The sequence below is a fragment of the Rhinolophus sinicus genome, linkage group LG03 (assembly GCF_036562045.2).
Source record: "Rhinolophus sinicus isolate RSC01 linkage group LG03, ASM3656204v1, whole genome shotgun sequence".
In the NCBI taxonomy this organism is placed as follows: domain Eukaryota; kingdom Metazoa; phylum Chordata; class Mammalia; order Chiroptera; family Rhinolophidae; genus Rhinolophus; species Rhinolophus sinicus.
In genome coordinates this window covers 29,840,572-29,856,711 of record NC_133753.1, presented here as the reverse complement: position 1 = coordinate 29,856,711, position 16,140 = coordinate 29,840,572, and the positions used below count along the sequence as shown (strand labels likewise).

The 16,140-nt window shown below is 33.0% G+C and overlaps 1 protein-coding gene across 33 annotated transcripts in view; it reads left to right on the top strand.

Moving 5' to 3' along the window:
• The window catches only part of GPHN (gephyrin), a 428,300-nt gene that overhangs the window by 204,387 nt on the left and 207,773 nt on the right, over positions 1 to 16,140 (top strand). For all 33 annotated transcript variants that reach the window (XM_019733621.2, XM_019733618.2, XM_074327335.1 and 30 more), the window contains one exon: positions 9,338 to 9,432. In XM_019733621.2, the coding sequence (XP_019589180.1) occupies positions 9,338 to 9,432 (95 nt within the window). The remainder of the gene's footprint in view (positions 1 to 9,337; positions 9,433 to 16,140) is intronic.

The following is a 16,140-nucleotide window of genomic DNA, read 5'->3' as shown; positions in this document are numbered from 1 at the left end:
TAAATTTATGTGATGTATAATGTTATAATACTAGCATTATAAATGTTGTGACATCCTTTTAGTTAACTAAAAATACTGTATATGTAGTGTTAAACTTTAGTTTTATAAGCAGGAGAACAAATATCATTACCCCTTTTAACAAATTGAAAACAGAGATAGATAAATTTCTGGAGGCATAAAACAAAACCTGATATTCATTTCATATGTGAATAATGAAGGACTATTAGGTTACAGATGATGAATAAAAAGCTTCATCATAAAGTGAGAAGTTAGTAGCTTTAAAATCAATCTTTACACAAGCAAAACTGTAGAGAGCAAGTTATTTAATTCTAGCTGCAGCATGTCGTAGCCTCCAAACACTTATGTGTGTATATATTTTTCTCTCATCTTTACTAGGAACTTCTATTTAGTTAGGTTTATCTCACTCAAGACAACAGATAGATTGGATTTCTTTCTTTTAGGAAGTATTACTCATTTTCTTCTTTCCCAGTTGACCCCTAATTTTAAATCTGAGGGTGGTATGAGATGACAAAAGGCAACGTCTTATAATAATTAAAATAGAAAGGAGCTGTTTTTGTTTTTTTCTTTCTCCTCAGCAGTTCTTCCACTCATTCCACATCTTTTGCCTCACCTATTTCTTGTTCCTCTTACGTTGTCACATGTGTCTGTTTTGATGAGAATCTAGTTTTGCAGAAAGAGAACTTTACACAATAGTTACATGTTTCTAATGTTTCTAAAGATGCCACCAGTGAGAATTTTCACGTCTCAGAGCAAACGATCAAAGTTTTAGACCCTGTAAATTCATTTGGCAGTGAGCCATTTGCAAATAGCACTTATAAGCCTGAAGTAGGAGCTTGTTTCTTTTATTCTCAGTTAGGATATTTAAGTACAGTCTTAAGTTATGTTGTTACATGAACATTAAAAACTTGCACTGCTTTAAGTAAACCAAGTAATTTTGTGTGGTCATTAATAAGTTGGAAATCCTATGTACATATTTTTTTTTAGGCAGCTATTATTTTTCTGCTTATATACTACTAACCATATTAAAAAAGTAAAAGTCCGAAAGAGCTGGAGTAAAGAGGCTGGGTTATATATTCACCAGTTCACTGACCAGTCAGCAGCCTTTCAGTACAATTTCAGGTTGGATCAATCTTTCTTCAGATTTGAGAAACAGGATATTTTCCCATATCTACATAACAACTTTTGAGGAGCATGAATGAATGACATTTTTTTCTATATAAATTGAAAGACATATGTAATCAACACCTTACCATAAGAGAGAACTTTACTGTTTTTCACATAATGCCAAAATGAATAAATGTATATTGCAGATATAAAAATACTAAAAACCTATAGAAATATCACTATTCTTTCACCTTCACCTGGAATGAGATATAGAGTAATACTAGTTATATAAGTAGACTAGAAAATAAGTATTCTTGTGAAAACCTCTTACAAAATATAATTTGCTCACCTGAGTTGCCTGATTTTTTGTTTGATAATTTGATTATCAAATTAATTTTTAGAAAGAAGAGAAAAATAATGTGAAAAATTGCGTAAAGAGAAAAGTTTTAAAGCTAAGGAGTACTCAAGTTGGTTATTTAACAAGGGTTGGAATTTATATGTTAGCAAACAGGGTGAGATTTTTCATAGTTAAAGTAACGATGATGTATTATAGAATGACATATTCTCAGTAGCCCAACTGGTTTTTACTCTAACATGGAAACAAATCCTTTTGTTGAGCCAGATAAATTGGTTGGCTTGCTTTAGGAGCCGTGTTATACAAGAAATATTTACTTTTAAACATTAGAATCTTACTTAGCGTGGTGATATGTTAACTCGGTGATGCTTTGGGAACTGAGATGAACTGTGCGAACAGCAGGCTTAATTCAACATCTCATGCTCACTGAAAATTGTATGTTCATTAAATAGAATGGAAGATGAAATTGCCTGCAGTACTTAAAGTTTTACGCTTTTTTTTCTTGCTTTCTCTGTATAATTATGCTGTCTCCTTTGATCTTATTCAGCCTAACGAGATCTTATTTAAATATTGTACAGCTTTAACTGAAAAACAAAATGAAGTATATCCATTTTGAAAAGCTTTCTGCTTCTTCCAGGAGTGGAGGAAGATGTAAATATTTAAGAAGGCTAAAACTCCAAAGAAATATATTATCAATCAGATCATATCTCCCAAGTAAAACTGAGATAATTACCTTTATTCCTTGGTTGAAGCTTCTCCTTGTAGCAATAGTCTTTCACCATTTAGTCACACTGTTATATACACTGAGGAGTTCATGATTGGTTGAAAGGTGTTTGCCACTAACATAAAATTAACAAAATCTGCAAATGAATATTTTTAATTAATTAGAATAAATTTGAGGCTGCTCTTACTTTCATTCTGCTCTGTTTCTTAAGTGAAAGGAGAAAGGAGTAGATTTATATCTGATGCTCCTTGAGCATCCCTAGGAATTAGTCATGTATGTACATTTTTTTTTTTTGGTGCGAAAATAATTGCAGTTTTTGCTTTTTTTTTTTTAAATTAAAGTTTATTGCGGTGACAATTGTTAGCAAAGTTACATAGATTTCAGGTGTACAATTCTGTAAAACATCATCTATATATCACATTATGTGTTCACTACCTAGAGTCAATTCTCCTTCCATCACCACATATTTGACCCCGTTTACCCTCTTCTAGAACCCTCCTCCCCCTTTACCCTCTGGTAACCATTATTGTCTATGTCTATGAGTTTTTGTTTCTTCATTTGTTTTTCTTGCTCTTTTGTTGTTGTCAGTTTTATATACCACATATTAGTGAAATCATATCATTCTCTACTTTCTCTGACTTATTTCATTTAGCATTATAATCTCCATGTTATAAGGGAGATCCATCCATGTTGTTGCAAATGGTACTAATTTATCTTTTCTTACCACCGAATAGTATTCCATTGTGTATATATACCACAACTTCTTTATCCATTCATCTATTAAAGGACATTTTGATTGTTTCCATGTCTTGGCCACCGTAAATAAAGCTGCAGTGAACATTGTAACACATATGTCTTTATGGATAAATGTTTTCAGATTTTTTGGGTAGATGCCCAGAGAGGGATTGCTGGGTCATATGGTAATTCTATTCGTAATTTTTTGAGGAACCTCCACACTGCCTTCCACAGCAGCTACACCAGTCTGCATTCCCACCAACAGTGTATGAGGGTTCCTTTTTCTCCACAGCCTCTCCAACACTTGTTACTATTTGTCTTGTTGATGATAGCCATTCTGACTGGGGTGAGGTGATACCTCATTGTGGTTTTTATTTGCATTTCTCTGATGATTAGTGATGTTGAACATCTTTTCGTATGCATGTATGTAAATTTTGTACATCATGTCTATGTAGTCCTGAGAAAAAATATGTTAAACAGAACTTCTCTGTACCATAGGATACTTATAGGGGCAGGCTCTGAATTGTTAGTTTATTAGAACTCTTTTATAAAGTGTAAAATAAAATTAATGTATTTGCCCTTTAATGGCTAGTCAGGAAAATTTAATTGGCTGGCATTAAACTCCCTATGTTTACCTAATTTATCTTCACTAGGTCTACATTTCATTCTTATGAAGGATCCTCACATTTGTTTCAGTCTCCTTTACCAAATTGAATATAAGGTGACCATGAAGATTGGGTCAAGCAGTAACCTCTCTTCATCCACCTCATGACTTCCAGCTGCAGTGTGTGGTTTATAGTGTGGTCTTCTGACCAGCATCACAGGCGTCACCTGCAACTTACTAGGGCTGCAAATTTCGTGCTTTCTTCAGCAGCACATACACTAGGAATGCAAATTGTGAGGCCCCAATCAGACATTCTGAATCCAAATCTCTGGGTGGGCCCAGCACTCAGTGTTTATTAAATAAGGGCTCTAGGAGATTTGATACACACTAAGTTTGAGAACCACTGCTCTAATCATATCCCACCTTGATAGCTTAACAACGTTATTAGATGGTGTTTCAAAGATATCCTTTATTACTTAAGATTATTTAATCAGCAGAGGGCAGTGCAGTAACAGCTAAGAGGAAATTTTATTAAATCTACATAGTCAAGTAACAAGCATGTATTAATTAATATTAATACAAATTATGCTCTGTTACTAAATGTCTATAAAAAAACATAAAAGCACTATACTAAGTGATTTTTCATGCATATGAAAAATAGTCACCATGCATATAAGGAATTTGCAATCCAGGGCCTTAACTTTTAATTCTGAGCTGGTTTTACCACAGCTCTCAAAGACCTTTTAGCCTTTTTCCCTCCTGTTTTATCAGAGTCTCAAAGGCCAATAACAGAAATTGAGAATGGCTGTCCTGTGGGGACATCGCCATCCATCAGGACCCAGCTCGAATCCCTGACTTCTTGGACCCTTTGGCTCAAAGCTGTTTTGGGGTTTTTTTCCCTCAGAATTTCATGTATCACTGTTTATCTTATTCTTCTGATGCATGTCATATTATAATTCTCTTTTTGTCCCATTGAAATATATAAATTTCTTGAAGATAGGAGCTATGACTTTCATCTAAAGAATCTGACAAAATAGTGTTTCATGAAGGGAAAGATAGGAAGATAGAAGGGATTGGAAGGGCATCTATTTCATTGTTGAACTTGAACCTGTAAAACTCTAGAGGATCTACAATGCTTCCCTGAAAATAAGACCTAACCGGAAAATAAGCCCTAGCGTGATTTTTCAGGATGACATCCCCTGAACATAAGCCCTAATGCATCTTTTGGAGCAAACCTTACAATATAAGACCCAGTCTTATTTTCGGGGAAACATGGTAAGAAAAGTGCATTGCTCATTGCTGACACTTTCTCTGGAGTCACCTGGAAGCAATATAAATTGTAATCAGGGCCAATGTCACAGAATAGTTGGAGGTGGGCTGTAAGAAAAAAAAAAATCCAAGACCATTCCCACCTTGGGTATAGGACTCTAAAGCTTCAAAGGGGCAAAAGATAAGATTCAAGCCTAAAGATAGAATATATGTCAGGGACTTGTTCATAAGAGCATGGCAAAAGCTTGGTTCTTTGACCTTGTTCCTAGATCTAGCCTGAGGTCTACATCTACCATGTTTCCCCGAAAATAAGACCTAGCCCGACAGTCAGCTCTAATATGTCTTTTAGAGCAAAGTTTAATATAAGACCTGGTCTTATTTTATTATAAGACCGGGTCTTTGATATATGATATGATATGATATGATATGATATGATATGATATGATATGATATGATATGATATAGTATAATATAATATAATATAGTATAGTATAGTATAGTATAATAATGCCCAGTCTTATTTTACTATAAGACCAGGTCTTACGTAATATAATATACATGTACATGCACACGTACATGTAACTATTGTGTTTTTTACATATTTAAACATCACTGCTTCTTAGCAATAACATTTATTTAAAGTCATTTTTCCTGTGAAGTTTAAAAATGGACCTGAATTTCATTGACAAGTTCCCTGGGCTATAGAATCATTGTTTATGACACCCTTTTTGCAACTTGAGCCATCTTTGAAGCGTCTTTCTGACTTTAATGTTATCTTCAAAGTGTCAAGGGTAAAAGAAAATGATCACAATAAGAGGTTTTCCATAGGAGATTGCAACTTTCATAGTTTAGCAATAGTTTAGAAAGTATTTAGAAGTTAAAGATAAAATGTCTTTTATTTAAAGAGAATAGCTAAATCCAATTAAACCTCATTATTTTGGACTCTACTATTCAGAAAAGGTTATATATGAAGTAGGAATACAAATTTCAACTATTGCTCAAGGACAAAAAAGAATTTGATAATCAAATTAATAACACAGAGGGTGCCAAAAAAGTACACACATTTTTAAAAAGGAAAAAACTATTAAAATTATGCTGACGGTAACCACTTTGAGCACCTCTTGCAATTGCAGAAGTCAAACTAAATGACTTGTATTCATCTTTTGTTATCAGTATATATTGAGTATTTCAATTTTAATACAGTTTTCCTTTCTTAAAATGTGTATCCATTTTTTTTGGCACCCTCTGTATAAGAAAGTGGGAGACAGAAAGTTAAGCTAATTAAGAAAAAAATGGTTTCCCACTTTTAATGGCATCCTTTGCCATTGATTAGGAATAGTTTATTCATAATGAATACTTTTTATCCACTTGTTAACAAGCAAGGATAACCTTCAGTTATCTATCTCATACTAGTGTATATGACTGAAAGGATAAAGCTACATTTGTTAAAATCATTCTTCTGTTTGGATTTTTAAATAATTTAGATAGCCTTTTCTTGTTTTGTCCTAAATCAAGTTTTATTCTCTTGCTCTTTCCTCTATTTGTGCCTCCCCACTCATGGTCTATAGATGTTTTCACCTAGCTCTTACCTTCCTGACCACCTTCCAATTCCCACTTCATTTGGCCACTTGTTCCTTTAGATCCTAGTATTTCAATATTCTGCTCTCTGCCACCCTCTCACTTGCGAACCTACCATTTAGGAGCATTTAGTTCTCATAAGACATAGGTATGTTTTATTATCTCCATTTTGTTCATAAATACACTGATGCTCAGAGAGCATAAACAATTTGTTCTAATGCACAGAACAACTAAGTGCATACAACAGCTAGAACCAGGTTTCACTTATCATTCATTCTTTTATTCAACAAAATTTATTGAGTACACATATTATATGTTGGGTAATTTGCTAGGTGCTGCAACAAGTCCAGCCCTTACTCTCATGGACTATAACTGTGCCTCACCTCATAGATTATGATCTTTTTGCTATCCCAAACAACTTAGAAAGAGAAAATAAAACAGAAATACAAGGTTCTGATGTTTTATGGAAAAGATATATTTGATACTGATGTAAGAAAGACCATGTGCATTATTTAGGAATACCCTATTGAAAAGATTTGTGTCTATTCCTAGAGAGCACCAATGCCTTTAGTGATATCACCACAATATGTATTTCCCTTTTCTGTTTTAAAATATACAAGATTTGTATCTATAATCCCAAATTCACTAGAAGGTCCACAGAAAGAATTAACTGTCCTCCCTAAATTATGTTTGCAAAAATATGAAGACCTTTATTTAAAGAATACAAGCATTTGTTCATACATCCATCCATTATCGATACATTTATTAATACCCTAAAAGTATTTAAGGTGATTTACCCAAATACATAAAATACAGCAGAACTTTTAATAAGATAAATGTGGAAAAATAGGGCAAGGAAAAATAAGATGAATTAGGTTGTGCTCAGTAAGCCTACTAAAAAGGTGACCAACAAATTTGTCTCTGTTCTCAAGGGTAACTTGATTCACAAACGTCATAATTTAAAAATAAACTAGTCACACGGAAAAGTACCCATTCCTAGTTATGACACTTAAGAGGAAATTTTTCCTACAGGTTCTCCTAAAGAGGACCACAGTGCAATGTGGTGAACAATGGCCTCAAATACTTTCTAATACAAATATGAATTTCACTGAGCCATTTCATTGGATCCAATTGTATACTACAGAAGCAAAGTCCAGTAAAGCAATTCTTGAAAAGTGAAAGGAAGCATTCCAGGTAGACTACTGTGATCTGGTCAAATCCAGTTGTGTATTTTAGAGGATCTAGAAAAATTAATGAATTGCACGTCTTTTAGGTAATTCTCATATGTAATTTGTCAGTTGAGTTTCTCATGTACTAGGTGACAATGAGTTTACACATTCTTATAAGTGTTTTCACTAATGCTTACAATACTATCTAGTATACAGTAGGTGCTTAATAAATAACTTATAGTTGGGTAAATGTGCTTTAAAGTATCTGTTTAAGTAAAAGACATCCGCTCAGCTATCTGTTGATATTTTCTTCCCTTGTCCTTAAATAAAACGTGCTACTATACTTTGGAGTACATCATTATAATGTGGAAATAGTGTTTCTTCTCCAGAGGCCTCAAAATCGTACCACATAGATTGAATTTGGAAAACAAGGCCTAGATTCTAGGTAATGCCAACTTGACAATTTTTAGCTATGTATTCAAATGAAAATAATTAACTCCTAAGTTTGGGAACTTAAGAATTTCCTTTTACTTGCTGGCACTCTATTTTGAAAACAGGTTTTATTGAAAAGCATTATGGTAGTGTTCGTTTCCTTTAAAATTTCTGTCATTGTTTAGTATTGCGTTATGCTGGGGTTCAGTGGACCAGTAGATTACCTCAATTCTAATAGTCCTTTATTCTGTATAGTTATAAGGGGTTAACTAATTTATATGCATCTTAAAAATTTAATTATAATGTCAGTTGGTATCTAACACATACTTGGTGTGTTTTAACTGCTTTGCCAAGTCCTCAACCTAACTTTTACCCAGAGCTACAGTCTTATTTAGGACTCTCTTTCTACTTCAAATGAATACTGAAATATCAACCTTCCCTATATTACTCCATAATTTACTTTTTATTTCATTTGCATTTTTTCTTATTTACTGGAATACTTTCTTTTGCTGGTTTTATTCCTATATTGACCCCAAGCATTGTAATCTGCTATATTTGTAGAAACAGGATTAGAAATGGATTGAGTCATGTATTTCACTCCCAACTTTTAACCTGAAACATATCTTTACTATCACAGAATGATAAATATATACCTATTTTGATTGACCTTTAGAAAATGAAATTTTCCTGTCTTCTTCATTAGCTTATTCCAGGTTTAACCATACTTGTCTTAAGAATGTCCTATCTTAAAACTTCTATTATATAGTTAAAGCCTATCACTTCATTAATTCTTGTTTAAAACAATCAAATAGTTAATTTATATTGAAGATATGGGAGATGGTAATCTAGAGTTTTTCTTCTACCCAACACATGGGAAAAGTTGACTTGGTGACTTCTTGAGTTCCTTTTAATTATAGTGTAAAATCATAGAGCTAGGAGATACAAGTGATCTCAGGTTTTCAGGGACTAATAATTTCAAAAGTAATAGATAAAGAAAAATACCCAGATTTCTTACCCTATTGGAATCTATTGTACTATTATAGCAATCTGAGACTTAATTTTAAAGTTGAGGTTATTAGGCATGATGAGACTATTATCAAATACTTCTGAGTTGTAAGGGATAATAAGAAAGGCCTGCTAATATGAAAGTTCCCTGGATGTCCTGGTCCTCAGCTTTTTTTCAGTGGTCCCAAAGAACTGAGTCTTGATACCTTAAAAAAATGTTTGGAAAACTACAAAGTATGATTTATAGAAAGCATGGTTTATACTAATTTTTAAGTTAATTACTACTCTTCCTTCTTTTTTGGCTAATTTCACTCAGTCTGCTATTTAATCTTTAATTACAGGCCACAAAAGAAGTAATAGAACGGGAAGCACCAGGGATGGCCCTGGCAATGCTGATGGGATCACTTAATGTTACACCTCTGGGCATGCTCTCTAGGTAAGAAAGTCACCAACATGTTGCAAAGAAAATTAATTCCATACCATTAGTCACTACAATAAACTGATAAACCTAAGAAACTTGAGTGCTAACACTTGAGTTTGCCCCCTTTTATTCCCAAAATTTAAAGTCTTAGTGTCCTGTCTAGTTAAATCTTAGCCACAGTTTCCTTCAAGTTCTTTTTTGTTTTGCATATTATATTTAAAGTTTTAGAAACATTCTATTACTGCTAAAAGTTGTCAGTCCTAACCCAGAACAGAATCCAGTTTATTAATATGTAAAATTATACTTTTTGTAATTATTTATAATTATTTAATATTCATTAATTGTCATTAAATACTAATTTAATAAAATTAAACAGCAGAGTTTTTTAAAAGTTCTCAAAAGTTAGGAACTTTTATTCCAATTTTTAAATAGGCATATCGATGTTTGGTCATTAAAAAACTTAATTAACAATAATATATTATTAATTACATATTAATTATTATTTAAAACTTAATAGCAATATATTAATAATATATTAGTAATATATTATTATATTAAATTAGTATATTTAAAACCATGCCATTGTTATCCATTCTCGATCTCATGGTTTAGCTATTTATTTATTATTTTAGCAACTCAGAATAAAATTCCCTTTAATGAAGACAACGTATATCATTTAAGTTAAGACAGAAGTATCAACTTAGTGAGAATCTGTTGATTTAATGACTATTGATTAAATAGACAGCTGATCTCAGAGCAATCTAAAAATACACAACACTTTATAATTTAAGAATTTCACAATTATTTATAGCCATTTATTATTGATCCTGTATACAATATGAATATAAAAGTAAATATACTTATTTAATACATGGAATATGAGTCATAATGCCTTTCTGTTACTTAGACTCAGTTTATATCCCATTAATGGCAGCCACTAGAAATGTAGCTACAGGGAAATGTGAAAGGGTCATTAGATATTGTATTCCCTTTGCTGTCACATTTACTATAACATTTCATTTTAGTAAGAGCAAAAATAGAATTAAAGTATCATGATAAAGATTTTAAATGTAAAAGTTCGTGCTGATCTTTAGGGAACTCACGTTGATTCTTTTGTTCTGTTTTGTTTTGTTGTTTAACTTTTATATTACCTGCACATAGGAGGTCAAGGGTTACATTTGATCCCTTTTCTCTATGGAATTAAGTGTAGTGATCTTTGGATATAAAATAATTCTTTATTAGCATGCAAGGAATATAGTCAAGAAAGAACTGTATTTCATCTCTCATTAATTCTTTTATAATAACAATTCTATTTCATCAAACATAATAATACTCTATTTGCCAGGCCTCATAGTAACCATTAGGGATACTAAGGATAGAAAGAAAAATAAGTTAAGGTCCGCACCTTAAAGATCCTATAGTTTACCTGGAGAACTTGTTCTTTGCAACTGTTAAGGTAACTCTTTAAATTGAATACAACTTTCTTGATTCAATATAGAAATATCACTTTTTGTCTTATTGAAAGATTTTTCTGGGTTAATCCTCCTCTACCTTTTGAATGAACATAATTACTGAGCACTGGACTGCTGAATAAATACAAATTAATCAGCAGGAGCTGATTATAAGTACTTTGAAATAAGCTCATCATCTTTATGATGAAGGGTTTGGAAATTAAAACATACACACAGCAGGGTAACAGATCCTTCTGATTTTTCTTTCTGTTCATTGCTGACTTAACTGGAAGTTTATTCACAGATTAGAAACAGATAATAATCTACATGAGTTATGGAAAAGGGAATTATGAACTATTTCCATGAATGTTCATTTTTTGTGTGTTTTCAAAGCCTTTTTTTAAATTGCTATTTTTAAAACAGCCATGAGAAGATTGATGATTGCTTTCTGTCTAGCATTTTTACCTGTTATGTACGTTGGACTTTGTACATGCTCCTGTTATAACACATGCTATGTTCTAATCATTTACTTACTTGTCTATATTACCTAATTTGTATAAAACCTTTAAGAAAAAGAGCTCAATCTCATTCATGTTTACATCTCAGCCCCCAAAACAACTTCTGACACATAGTAAATCCTCAAAAAATGTTTATTGTTAAGGTTACTGCTGATAAATCAGTATTTCATCTTAGTTCTAGTAGAATTTTTTCAAGGTAAAGTAATGCATCAAGTTGGTACCTTGCATTCCTATTTCTATCTGTAGAAAGCAGAATTAAATAAAATAATTTTGAAAATCACTAAATCTGTTTCTAGTCGTTTTCATCTACTTGGTTAGCTTAATTTCCTACAGCTTGTTTTGTACAAGTTGAAAGATAGTATCAAGTAATGGTTAAGAGTGTTATCTCTGAGGGCAGATTGCTTGTGTTCTATTATGGCTCTACCACTTAGTAGCTACTTAACACCTTTTTTTGTTATTGTTTTCTCACGTGTGTAATGAGGATGTTAATAATACCAACCTTCTTGGATTAAGTGAGTTAGTCTATGTAAAGTGCTGAGAACAACAACTGGTTTATAATAAGTCTTATTTAAGTGTTAATCGTTGTTGTGTCGTTACTAGGTGAGAGTTCCTCTTCTTAGAGCAATCTGCTGGAAACACCTTCTAGTAACTTTCCTTTATCTGAAAATGCCTTTATCTTACCTTCATTCCTGAAGGATATTTTCACTAGATAGAGAATTCTTTATTGACAGTTCTTTTCTTTCAACACATAAAAAAAAATGTTATTCCAGTGTTCTCTGGCTCCATGATTCCTACCAAAACCTAATTGATTCAGAGAAAGCAATGCTAAGAGGGAAAGTTATAGCTATAAATACGTGCATTAAAGAAGAAAGATCTCGAAACAACCACCGAAGGTTACAACTTAAGGGACTAGAAAACGAAGAACAAACAAAACCCAAAGCTAGCAGAATGAAGAAAATAATAAAGATTAAAGCAAAAATAAATAAAATAGAAAATGGAAAAGCAATACAGATAAATCTACTAAACCAGATATTGATTCTTCAAGAAGGTCAATGAAATTGATAAATGTTTGCTATATTGAATAAGAAGAAAAAGAGCTATAACTCAAAACTACTAAAATCAGAAATGAAAGTGAGAACATTACTACCAATTCTACAGAAATAAAAAGGAACAAGAGAGTACTATGAACAATTGTTATGCCAATATATTGTGTAATCTAGATAAAATGGAGAAATTCCTACAAATACAAAGCCCACCAGATTGAATCACAAAGACATAGAAACTCTTAATATACCGTATTTCCATGAAGATAAGACCAGGTCTTATATTAATGTTTGCTCCAAAAGGTGCATTAGGGCTTATGTTGGGTGGATGTCATCCTGAAAAATCATGCTAGGGCTTATTTTCCGGTTAGGTCTTATTTTCTGGGAAACACAGTATCTGTAACTAGTAAGGAGAGTGAATCAATAATCAAAAATCTACCTACAAATAAAATGCCGCCAGATGGCTTCACTGAATAATTCTACCAAACATTTAAAAACTGAACCGGTGGCTCAGTTGGTTAGAGCGCGAGCTCTAAACAACAGGGTTCCCGGATCGATTCCCACATGGACCAGTGAGGTGTGCTCTCCACAACTAGATTGAAGACACCGAGCTGCCGCTGAGCTTCCGGAGGGGCAACCGGATGGCTCAGTTGGTTAGAGCGCGAGCTCTCAACAACAAGGTTGCTAGTTCATTTCCCACAGGGGATGGTTGTCTGTGCCCCCTGCAACTAAAGATTGAAAACGGCAACTGGACTTGGAGCTGAGCGGCGCCATCCACAACTAGATTGAAGGACAACGACTTGGAGCGGATGGGCCCTGGAGAAACACACTGTTCCCCGATATTCCCCTATAAAAAAATTTTTAAAAAAGGACACCAATGCTTCTCAAACACTTCCAAAAAGTTGAAGAGAAGGGAATATTTCCTAACTAATTCTGTGAGGCCAGCATTACTCTGATATCAAAGACAGAAAAAAGAAAAAAAAAAACTGCAAGAAAACTACAGACCAATATTCCTTATGAACATTGATGCAAAAATCTTCAACAATATCCTAGTAAACAATTCAGCAGCATATTAAAAGAATTATGCACCATGGCCAAGTGGAATTTATCCCTAAAAAACAAAGATAGTTTATCATACAAAAAGCAATCAATGTAATATACCACAGTAACAGAATAAAAGATAAAAAAACACATGAGAATCTCAATTGACAAATTCAGCATGCTTTCATGTTAATGACACTAAACAAGCTGCAAATAGAGGAAAAATACCTTAGTATAATAAAGGCCATATACTAAAAGCACACAGCTGACATCATACTCAATGGTGAAAAACGGGAAGTTTTTCCTCTAAAGCAGGAACACGACCAGGTTGCCTGTTTTTGCCACTTTTATTAAACATACTATTGGAAGTTGTAGCCAGAGCATTAGACCAGAAAAAGGTGTAAAAGGTATCCAAATTGGGAAGGAAGAAGTAAATTTGTCTCTATTTAACAAGCCCCTTCCTGTATGTAGAAAACACTGAAGATTCCATAAAACCAAAAACCCATTAGAACTAATTAATATATCCAACCAAGGTGTGTAATCAACATGCAAAAATCAGTTGTATTTCTATACATTAACAATGAATTATGCTAAAAGGAAATTATGAAAACAATTCCATTAACAATATCAAAAAGAGTAAAATTCTTAGTCATTAACTTGATCAAGGTTAATGTACAAAAAAGACTTGTACAATGAAAACTACAAAACATTGCTTAAAGAAATTAAAGACCTAAATGAATGGAAATTCACCCCATATTTCTGGATTGGAAGACTTAATATTATTAAGATGTCAATACTACCCAAAACAATCTGCAGATTTAATGCAATCCTGTCAAAATACAGCAACATAGATTTGCAGAATTATGAAAATCCATTCTGAAATTCATATGGAAACTCAAGGGTCCCCAAATAGCCAAAACTATCTTGAAAAAGAACAACAGAGTTAAAGGACTCACACTCTCTGATATCAAACTTAATGCAAAGCTACACTAATCAAAACAGTGGTACTGGCATTGTCACACGTTTAGACCAATGGAATAGAATAGAAAGACCAAAAATAACTTGCTTATAGGGTTAAATGATTCTCAAGAAGGGTACCAAGACAATTCAATTTGGCAAGGACAGTCTTCCATAAATGGTGTTGGGAAAATTGTATATCCATATGCAAATGAATAAAGTTGGACCCATACCCAATACCATACATAAAATTAAAAGAATCTAAGAGCTAAAATTATAAACTTATAGAAGAAAACCTCAGGGGAAAGTTTCATGACTTTAGGTTTGGCAGTGCTTTCTTGAATGTAACACCAAAAGTAGAGGCAACAAAAGAAAAAATAGATATATTGGACTTTATCAATATTAAAACTTTGTCCCTCAAAGGACATTATCAACAAAGTAAAATGTCAACTACCGAATGGGAGAAAATATTTGCAAGTCATATATCTGATAAGGGTCTCATATCCAGAATTTATAAAGTACTGCAACTCAAAAACAAAACAAATAACCCAATTTAAAAATGGACAGAGGATTTGAATAGATATTTGTCCAAAGAAGATATACAGATGGCCAATAAGCACATGAAAAGATGCTCAACATCAGTAATCATTAGAGAAATGCAAATCAAGACTACAATGAGGTATCATTTCACACCTATTAGGATTTCTATTTTCAAAAAAAACAGAAAATAAGTGTTGGTGAGGATGTGGAGAAGTTAGAACCCCTGTGTATTGCTAGTAGGAATGCAAAATGATGCAGCTGTTGTTTAAAACAGTGTGGCCATTCCTCAAAAAATTGGAATTACCAGCCATTCCACTTCTGAGTATATAGCCAAAATAACTGAAACCAGAGACTAGAAAAAGATACTTGTATACCAACGTTCATAACATTATTCACAGTAGCCAAAAGGTAGAAGCAACTTAGATGTCCATTGATGATGGATGAATAGATAGAGAAAATGTGTTATATACACAATGAAATATTAGTCACCCTTAAAAATGAATGAACTTCTTCTGATACATTATACAACATGGGTAACCTTGGAGATGTGCTAAGTGAAATAAGCCAGACACAAAAGGACAAATAATTGTACAATACCAGGAGCAGAGAAGGTTGGAACAGGGAGTTATTGTTTAATAGGCATAGTTTCAGTATAGGATGATTAAAAAGTTGGGGAGATGGAGAGTAATGATGATTACACAACAATGGGAATATACTTAATGCCAATGAACTGAACACTTAAAATTGGTTAAAATGCTCAATTTTGTAGTATGTATATTTTACCACAATTTAAAAAAATGATTTAGGGCAGAAAATAACAACATGCACAGCATGTGCATTTTCTTGGGACATTTCTACAGTACTTCAGGCACAGCTTCCACTCAGCATCACAGGAAGTACCACAGGTTCCAAAAGACAAGTGAGACAGACCTGGGGTGAATGATTACCTCAGTACAGAAAAACTGGCACCTTTCTTCTTCTCCCACTCAGCTAATATATTTTGCTACAGATTATAGCCCTGTAAGAGTTTTTTGTTAGTTGAGTTCCATTCATTGTAAGTCATCTAATAATCTGAATAGCATGGTTCAGGTTCCTCACCATATCTTCAGATCCTGTACAGAGCATAGCAACTCTAGTGCAGCTGTAATTCAGTATACAATTCAGAGCATCTAG